At 43.2% G+C, this 10,377-nt stretch overlaps 1 protein-coding gene across 1 annotated transcript in view; it reads left to right on the top strand.

The window, feature by feature from the left end:
* Nucleotides 1–3,679: 3,679 nt before the first annotated feature.
* pigg (phosphatidylinositol glycan anchor biosynthesis class G (EMM blood group)) overlaps nt 3,680–10,377 on the top strand; it is a gene marked incomplete at its 3' end in the record, with an annotated part of 109,359 nt that continues 102,661 nt past the window's right edge. Inside the window, exon 1 of the mRNA XM_079249810.1 lies at nt 3,680–3,787. Coding sequence (XP_079105936.1) covers nt 3,695–3,787 — 93 coding nt within the window. The 5' untranslated portion in view covers nt 3,680–3,694. The remainder of the gene's footprint in view (nt 3,788–10,377) is intronic.

Below are 10,377 nucleotides of genomic sequence, written 5' to 3'. Positions count from 1 at the left end.
TCGTCCATCTATTCATCTATCTATCATTTATCCATCCATCCATCTATCTGTTCATCCATCCATCCATCTATCTATCTATCCATCTATCTGTTCATCTATCCATCCATCTATCTATCCAATTATCCATCCATTCGTCCATCTATTCATCTATCTATCATTTATCCATCCATCCATCCATCTATCCATCTATCTATCCATTCGTCCATCCATCCATCCATCCATCCATCCGTCCATCCATTTGTCTATCTATCTATCTATGCATTTATCCATCCATTTTCCGAACCACCTAGTCCAGGTAAGGGCTGCTGGATCCTTTCCCACCATTCATTGGGTGGAATAAACACTAAAAGTATCTGACATGTGTCTTGACCATGTTCCTCTACTAGATGGCAGCAGAAGCTCAGATATGGAACACTGGAAGGCGGTTAGACTGGTCCCAGCAGATGGAGCTGTCTACTGCTGGTAAGTTAAAGCAGACCAGATGCAGGGATCTGTTATCTTTTGCTTCAGTAAAAAGCAGAATGAACAACTTTAACATGTTGAAATTAATCAGCATGAAATGTATGATGCTGCCAGATGTTTAGAATAACAAGGACGAACTGAAACCATGCCGAAATATTTGGAGTAAAATGTGAACAACCACACAAAGCTGCTGGACGTCTCAACATTATTTTATTCCCAGTAGAACATAAACCACAGATCAGATGGTCAGAATCCTGTGATGGATAAAGGGAATCTGATGCAGCAACACATCTGTAAAAAGTACTTCCAGGCAGATGTTTGGCATTGTGTAACATCTCTTCTTCTTCTTCTTCTTCTTCTAACATCTGTCTGTGAACATCTGGGAGGTGAGGAGAAGAACTGCTGGAGTTTCAGACAGGATTATTGTCCCATTCTGGTCTGATGCAGGATTCTAGCTGCTCTCCAGTCCTGGAACTTGTTGCTGGATTCATTCATTCATTTTATTTCATTTTTACAAATTACATAAAAACAGTGGCACACCAACAGATACATTGTATACTTGTAAAAATTTGGACTCCCTTGAAGCTATCTTTAGCTTATAAATGGGAGCCAAGACCTAACGGTTTATTATAGACATATAATAAAGAAACAATCCCACAATTTCCTGCCCAACTCCCTAAAACTTCGATCCCCAGATTTCCTCAGGTCCACAGATACAAGACCTCAACACAGCTATTGGCACAAAGGAAACATATATATAATATACCATAATTACACTAAAAGTGAGTTACGTCATTTAATCCTCAACCTGTTGTTTTTTGGGTACTAAAAGAAAGTGATAACACTAAATGTAGTTTAATAGTAAATCTCTTTAATCTCTTTTTAAAAATGGACAAAGTTTCAGACTTTTATTGTCCGGTCGATCCCACTCCAAATGTATGAACCTTGACAAGTTACACTGAAACTAGTGCATTTCAGTCTCCTTTTCTTTCCCATTAATAAAATATTTCTCCTTGTGTTGTAATCATGCGTGTGAGAAAAGATTGGGATCAGGATTTCTGCTTCCAGATGTTTTATACAGGTGGAAAGTCTGGACTGCAGGCAGACCAGTTCAGCAGCTGGACTCTGCACGCCATCGGCGCTAACGCAACCCCATACCATCAGAGATGCCGACTTTGGACTAAAAACAAGCTGGATTCTTCCTCTCCTCCTCAGACTGCAGTGGAAAAGCTTTTTAGAGAAGTTTAACAGAAGTTTTCCACTTTGCCTCAGAGAAGACAACTGGCTTCTTTGCATGGTAGACCTTTGTGTCGCTGAGCCCTGAAGTCATGTCCAGAAGTACAGAAGCGGTTTTTATATGACCGACTGAAGATAACAAACATACAGTTATAACTTCAGTCTTGTCCTGGGCACACAGAGATTCCTCCAGATTCTCTGAAACTGTTGATGATTTTATACACTGTATATGGTAGGACTTTCACAGTCTTTACTATTTTAAACTGATGAACATTTTTCTGAAATCATTCTACACATCTAGACTAAAAATATTAACATTTGATGGCAGAAACATGTTTTAGGGAGGGAAAACAACGTTCTGGAAATATGTTAGGGACAGCTAGAGAGACATAATTAAGGTGGTGGGGAATCATCACTGACATTGAAGAAGTCCAGACTGCTGATATGTCTGTATTATGTATTCTTTCTGTTTGGTGAGTGATTATTGTGCAGCAAACTGATACAATCTGAACTTTTTAATATCTTGGTAATTTATAAAATAAACCAATTTAGCTGTATTTTCTGAACTCAAATGGAATTAACTAGATTAACCACAATTAAAAAAGTTATCCAGCCGGTAAACTTTCAATTTGGTTTGTTTTTGTACAATACAGAAAAACTTTTTTTTTTTTTTTTAATATAACTCACATACAAGTGAATATATGCAAAATATAACAAACATGGTTGTGCTTTTACAATTGTAACATTTGAAATAAGGGAACAATTGTGAATAGTTCGAGCAATACATAAAAAATAAAAATTAAATAAACCAAAAGTGCAAAAATGAGGCAAAACATTGGAATAAGAGTTCAGTCTGAGACCATTCAGTCCAAGGGAAAAATACGATTTAACCAATTTTGTAATTTAGACCAGAAATATTGTACTACAGCACAAAAGAAAAATAGATCATCAGTACTTTCAATATCTTGTACAATACAGCAGGGTCTTTCAACCACAGTGAGAGATTATCAGGTGTGTCCAGAGAAATTACCCAATTTCACCAAAATGGTCTGAAAAGCAGCTCTGTGTTCATCCAAACAGGCCCCAGTGAAAGAAAATAAAATTCCTTCTTATTGTGTTTATCTGATTTCTATTCTAGAGGCTTCGACAAGACGGACTTTATTTTAATAATATGGACTTTTTCTTTTCTTTTTAAAAACATTTTGGTTTGTGATGTGCCTTGTGACCTTTAGGTGAAAAATAGTGTGCCTTGGCTCAAAAAAGGTAAAAACAAACAAACAAACAAACAAACAAAAAAAAAACAAAAAACAAACAAACAAACAAAAAAAAACCACTACTGAGCTAAAAGCGCATCCGTCTATTTTGGCCGTACGTGTTACCCGTAGCTCCATGCTAATACTGCGGAAGTAGTAATGAATGGCCGCACAGCAACTAATATTATTTTATTTAAAATTACGGGCTTAAATATGCATTATGTTCGCACTTTATTAATGCCAGAGGCTTTGTAGTTTGTAGTTTAGTGGTGACTTCATGGGAAGTTTGCAGATTTGCTCATTTTTATTGAGTTAAACCGTAAGAAGCGTTTTGTTATTTAGCAACTTGTTTCACAACTTCCTCCTAAAAGTCTCAAACGTCGCGATGAAAGTCCGATCTTCTGTTTTTGCCTGCTTCATTTTAACGTTTGAAGTGATCGGCATCGGTCTTTTCCTGCGGGGATTTTTCCCTGTTCCTGTCAAGTCTTCTTTCTCCTCCAAAAACAGGCTGTCAGATCTGCCGCTGGAGCCGCTGGCAGGTGAGCATCACCTGTCTGTCTGTCGCGCGCATCACCTGTCTGTCGCGTGCATCATCACCCATTAAATCTGATCCATGTCGTCCTGTCTCAGGCCGTCCTCCCAACTCCTCCCGCCTGCCTCAGCCTCTCTTTAAAAGGCTGGTTCTGATGCTGGTGGATGCTCTGAGAGAGGACTTTGTGTTTGGCTCCAGCGGCCGGGTTTACATGCCCTACACCCGGCATGTGGTGGAGAGGGGATCATCACACAGCTTTGTGGCCAAAGCAAGACCTCCCACTGTCACCATGCCCAGGATCAAGGTAGGAACTAACTGATTCTGTTTGTTTCCCAGAGATATTTATCTGGTTGCAGCTGTTTGAGTCAGAGATGGGAGTTATGTCAACATATGATGGGAAAGTTAGGAAGATTCTTTTTTTTTTTTTTTTTTTTTTTTTTTTGTCTTGTTTAGCATTTAAGCAGGCAAAATGGATTTTCTGGATGCTGTGTTCTGCTGGGCAAATTAACTGCCAAGGGAAGCTTCATAGATGTAATGCTCCCCTTGATATTCTGGATTTTAGTTTTATTTTTCTATTTATTTTGCATGATTGTTAGTATTACAAAGTTTGTACTGCTGGACCAGACCGGAGAGGACGGAAGAGGGACAGATAGAGAAGAGAAAAGAAGAGAAAACAGAAAACACCTTGTAGAGAGAAAAAAGAGAGAAAGAAAAAAGTCCTAAAAAGTTAAGGAGAATCTAAGGGCTCCACAACTTGATAGGGGCTCAAAAAGATGGATGAACTATATAAGGGACATTTAAATATGGTGTACTTGTTGCTGAAGAGAAAAGATCCATAAGCATTGGTTTTCTGGATCAAAGGAAGAATGGTCAGACTGGTTGGAGATGATAAAAAGAAAACAGGAAGTCCAGTAAGCACTGGTTCCATCCAAGATCTGCAGAACATCATCTCTGAACACACAACATGTCCAGCCTGGAAGCAGATGGTCTCCAGCAGCAGAAGACCACACCGGGTTCCCTCCTGTCAGTAAGAACAGGAAACTGAGGCTAAGGTGGTTGGCTAACTTTTTCTTGGCTCACTACCTCAGTACCAACATGACCTGGTTTAACCTCCACAGCCTACCTGAGTCCTGCTGCTGACCATGTCCATCCCTTTCTGAGCACAGTGGAGCATCTTCTGATGGAAACTTCTAGCAGGATGATGCACCATGTCACAAAGCTCACATCATCTCCACCATGACGATGAGTTCACTGTCCTCCAACGGCTCCACAGTCACCAGATCTACATCCAGCAGAGCAGCTTTGGGATGAAGTGGAACGGGAGATTCTCATAGTGATGAGGTGGAACGGGAGATTCTCATCATGATGAGGTGGAACGGGAGATTCTCATCATGATGAGGTGGAACGGGAGATTCTCATAGTGATGAGGTGGAACGGGAGATTCTCATCATGATGAGGTGGAACGGGAGATTCTCATGGTGATGAGGTGGAACGGGAGATTCTCATGGTGATGAGGTGGAACGGGAGATTCTCATCATGATGAGGTGGAACGGGAGATTCTCATCATGATGAGGTGGAACGGGAGATTCTCATAGTGATGAGGTGGAACGGGAGATTCTCATAGTGATGAGGTGGAACGGGAGATTCTCATCATGATGAGGTGGAACGGGAGATTCTCATGGTGATGAGGTGGAACGGGAGATTCTCATAGTGATGAGGTGGAACGGGAGATTCTCATCATGATGAGGTGGAACGGGAGATTCTCATGGTGATGAGGTGGAACGGGAGATTCTCATAGTGATGAGGTGGAACGGGAGATTCTCATCATGATGAGGTGGAACGGGAGATTCTCATGGTGATGAGGTGGAACGGGAGATTCTCATGGTGATGAGGTGGAACGGGAGATTCTCATCATGATGAGGTGGAACGGGAGATTCTCATCATGATGAGGTGGAACGGGAGATTCTCATAGTGATGAGGTGGAACGGGAGATTCTCATAGTGATGAGGTGGAACGGGAGATTCTCATCATGATGAGGTGGAACGGGAGATTCTCATGGTGATGTGGTGGAACGGGAGATTCTCATGGTGATGAGGTGGAACGGGAGATTCTCATGGTGATGAGGTGGAACGGGAGATTCTCATAGTGATGAGGTGGAACGGGAGATTCTCATGGTGATGAGGTGGAACGGGAGATTCTCATCATGATGAGGTGGAACGGGAGATTCTCATCATGATGAGGTGGAACGGGAGATTCTCATAGTGATGAGGTGGAACGGGAGATTCTCATGGTGATGTGGTGGAACGGGAGATTCTCATGGTGATGAGGTGGAACGGGAGATTCTCATGGTGATGAGGTGGAACGGGAGATTCTCATGGTGATGAGGTGGAACGGGAGATTCTCATGGTGATGAGGTGGAACGGGAGATTCTCATGGTGATGAGGTGGAACGGGAGATTCTCATGGTGATGAGGTGGAACGGGAGATTCTCATAGTGATGAGGTGGAACGGGAGATTCTCATCATGATGAGGTGGAACGGGAGATTCTCATGGTGATGAGGTGGAACGGGAGATTCTCATCATGATGAGGTGGAACGGGAGATTCTCATCATGATGAGGTGGAACGGGAGATTCTCATGGTGATGAGGTGGAACGGGAGATTCTCATCATGATGAGGTGGAACGGGAGATTCTCATCATGATGAGGTGGAACGGGAGATTCTCATGGTGATGAGGTGGAACGGGAGATTCTCATCATGATGAGGTGGAACGGGAGATTCTCATGGTGATGAGGTGGAACGTGAGATTCTCATGGTGATGAGGTGGAACGTGAGATTCTCATGGTGATGAGGTGGAACAGCAGATTCTCATGGCATATCTACAACAACTTTGTGATGTTTTATGTCAATATTGAGCAAAATCTCTGCATCTGGATTTTTGCAACACCTCTTTAAATCTGCGACACCAAGAATTAAAGCAGTTCTGAGTGAAAAATGAAGAAGTTGTATCTAACACAGCGGCAGGTGAGTGTATATCGTCAGTTTATATCTGCTGTGAGAAGAGACGGATCTTCCAGCAGCGGCTTGTAAACCGATGCACCAGACGGGTTTCCATGTTTTTACATGGAGGATTTGATGCAGGCTGTCAGGAAGTGGAGCCTGCTGTCGCTGATGTGGAGGAGGGGCGACAGATGTGTCACCATAATCCAGGGGTTTAGAGACAGACGTCCTCATGTGGGGAGAGGACAGGCAGTAGATTTCCCCTCACCTCTCCATGTCACATCCAGGATTTTCTTGTCATTGATGAACATTTCAGAAAACCTTTTACCCAAACGAGAAAATTTAAGTTTTCAGACCATTTTTAAATCCCAGGGAAAATATTAGAATTGGAAAAATCTCTGTAGGAGGAAAAATGACATAAAGTTAGAAAAAAACCCCCATTTAACTGTGATTTAGTGAGATGCACACGGCGGGGTTTGTTGCAGCAGATTGACTCCATCCAGAACCAGATTGGACTGGTGAAGTCCTGCAGAGCAGCTGCTGCGTCTGTCTGCTGCAGGTTTGGATTTCACCTCATCACTGTTGCTGTTCATCAACTGAAATCTGCAGCAGTTTCCTCAAATATAAAACAAATAAAGTCAGAATATGACAGTTTGCTTTTGGAGCAGGTTAGAAACCTAAACGAGGGGCTAATAGTGCATCTGATGCAGCGCTTTACCTTCTGCTGCTCAGTTTAACCTCGAAGCGGTCCAGAAGTTCTGCTTCGTGATGGACTTTGCAGCTAAATGAGTCCAGATTGTGGAGTGTTGGTCTTCCACCAGTAGGTGGCGTTCCAGACCAGCTCCCTGTTTCTGCTGGTACCTCTGCATTGCACCCAATTAACTGATATGACACAGCCAACTAACCTTAATCATAATCTCTCAGCGGCACCGCCATTAACATACACACAGACATTATACCTGCCACCATTACAGCGGCATGATCGTTTTACAGTCTCCACGGTGACGGCACAGCTGATTAACTTGCATGTGGACACGCTTTGATTTTTAATTTGCAGTTTCCTCTCTGTGGGCTGTGGACCGGCCGGTAAAGCAGCTGTTGGGCTCCTGCTCGGTGTGGTCGGCCTAATTTAGGTGGTTTTTATAACATTAACTGGACAGAAAACAGTCTCTGCTTGGCACAGCAGGCGCGAATATGAGTGCGGCGCTGGATTTAGACAATGAGTTCAGCTGATTGTAACAGCAGTGATGCATTGTGGGTGTGTGAGAGGCTGCTATGTGCAGGATAACCTCCATCTGAGGCCTCAGAAGAGGCTTTTTAATGTTAACAGGAGGAAATCTTCCTGCAGAAACCAGCCGTGGAGTCAAGTGTTGCGGCAGGCGCGAGGACTTGAAACTTTCTGGCATCATCGCTGTGCCAGAGAGCGTCTGTGAACCCACCGATAGTGTGTTTGACATTTATTCAGTGGCACTTTGCGGGCTTAGACACACACTGCGGGCCAGTAATTAGTATGTTGATGAGTCACTGATTCATTCGGGCGGCTTTTCAATCTGTTTCTTTGGTATCTGGAGAAATGTGAGAGATTTAACCCTTAAAACTCTGCTGCTATTGTCAGGAGTTTCTCAGGAACGGTGGTGTGGGACTCTGTGGGGTGTTTATTCAGAGACTCTAGATGGTAAATCCACCATTATTTATCACATCTTCATGACCATCACTACCATGTTGCTAAGAGACCTCTATTTCCACCTGGACATGATGATGAAGACACTTCCTGTCAGACTTTCCACCAATCAGAGAGCTTAACCTGATGGTAACGTCCAATCAGGAGCAGCCAAAGATCAACAGGTGATGAGAAAAGCAGGAAAATAATGATCCTCTATGGCTGGAATAAAGCCAAGAAGATGTTTGAGATGCAGCTGAGGTGGAGGTGCTGCAGTGAGGATAGCAGGTAGATAGTAGCAGGAAGACATGTGGAAACATGGAAACAGTGTGTGTTTAGTTATAACTTCAGTTTTGTTCTTTTGGTTGGTCTTTATGCTCCTTTATCTATTCATACATTCATAATCATAATAATCTCATAATCTGACAGCTGAGGCTAAAAATATTATGTCTGCATGGAAACATCACGTCTGCATGGAAACATCACGTCTGCATGGAAACATCACGTCTGCATGGAAACGTCCCATCTGCATGGAAACAACACGTCTCCATGGAAACATCACGTCTGCATGGAAACGTCCCATCTGCATGGAAACATCACGTCTCCATGGAAACGTCACGTCTCCATGGAAACGTCACGTCTGCATGGAAACGTCACGTCTGCATGGAAACGTCACGTCTGCATGGAAACGTCACGTCTGCATGGAAACGTCACGTCTGCATGGAAACATCACGTCCGCATGGAAACATCACGTCCGCATGGAAACATCACGTCTGCATGGAAACGTCACGTCTGCATGGAAACATTATGTCTGCATGCTGACTGGCCTTAAAAGCTTCGGGTTTTACAGGCTGGTGTTACATAAAAAAAGAAACTAGCAGACCGTGGTACAGATAGATTCTCTACATCCATGCAAGTGTTTCTAATTGGACTCCAGTAAATCTCCATTAATAGGCCGAAGACCTCCGAGCAGCTGAACTATTTGTCTTCTCCTGTAACAAGCACCTTCGCTGGCAGGAGCTAAACAATCATCCAGGAAAGGAGTAAATAATTTAGCTCCTGAGCTGATTTTACAAAAGTCGTTTCAGCGTTTCTGCTGCCATTCCCAGTTGCCTTTGTTCCGTGTGAGTCGGTGAACATAACTAAATTCTCTGTACTTCAGACGTTCGCTTGAGTCTGTTAAACGATTGTTGGTGTTAAATATGCAGCACATCGCTGAAATTTCTCCCCATAAATCAACATCACAACCAATAAAAGTACAATTGTCCTGCATGGATTTAAAAATGTGAGTTTTTGTCACTTCTTGGAGCTTTTGCTTGTGAGGGTGTGAAAGCGTCAGTTCAGCACTGTTTTTCTCAGTCAAAATCGCAACAAAGTTGTTAAAATGCTGCAAAACTGCTTCTCAGACGGTGACAGTGCAAACATTTCCACAGTGTTAACTTTACATCATAAAATGAAAATTAAATTATCAAAATTCGTAAGATGTGAACTAGAAAACAGGATCATATTCGGTCACTGATGGTACTGGGTCGGACCTTTTCCCTTCAGAACACCTTGTTGGGGAAAGATCCAACAAGGTGGTGGAAACATTCCTCAGAGATTTTTCTCAATGTTGACATGAAGCATCAGACAGTTGCTGCTCATCACCATGAGAATCTCCCGTTCCACGTCATCACCATGAGAATCTCCCGTTCCACCTCATCACCATGAGAATCTCCCGTTCCACCTCATCACCATGAGAATCTCCCGTTCCACCTCATCACCATGACAATCTCCCGTTCCACCTCATCACCATGACAATCTCCCGTTCCACCTCATCACCATGAGAATCTCCCGTTCCACCTCATCACTATGAGAATCTCCCGTTCCACCTCATCACCATGACAATCTCCCGTTCCACCTCATCACCATGAGAATCTCCCGTTCCACCTCATCACTATGAGAATCTCCTGTTCCACCTCATCACCATGAGAATCTCCCGTTCCACCTCATCACCATGACAATCTCCCGTTCCACCTCATCACCATGAGAATCTCCCGTTCCACCTCATCACTATGAGAATCTCCCGTTCCACCTCATCACCATGACAATCTCCCGTTCCACCTCATCACCATGAGAATCTCCCGTTCCACCTCATCACCATGAGAATCTCCCGTTCCACCTCATCACCATGAGAATCTCCCGTTCCACCTCATCACCATGAGAATCTCCCGTTCCACCTCATCACCATGAGAATC

Source organism: Telmatherina bonti, assembly GCF_933228915.1.
Source record: "Telmatherina bonti genome assembly, chromosome: 12".
Lineage (NCBI taxonomy): Eukaryota > Metazoa > Chordata > Actinopteri > Atheriniformes > Telmatherinidae > Telmatherina > Telmatherina bonti.
The sequence above is the reverse complement of the archived record's forward strand: the minus strand, read 5'-3'. Positions and strand labels throughout refer to the sequence as shown.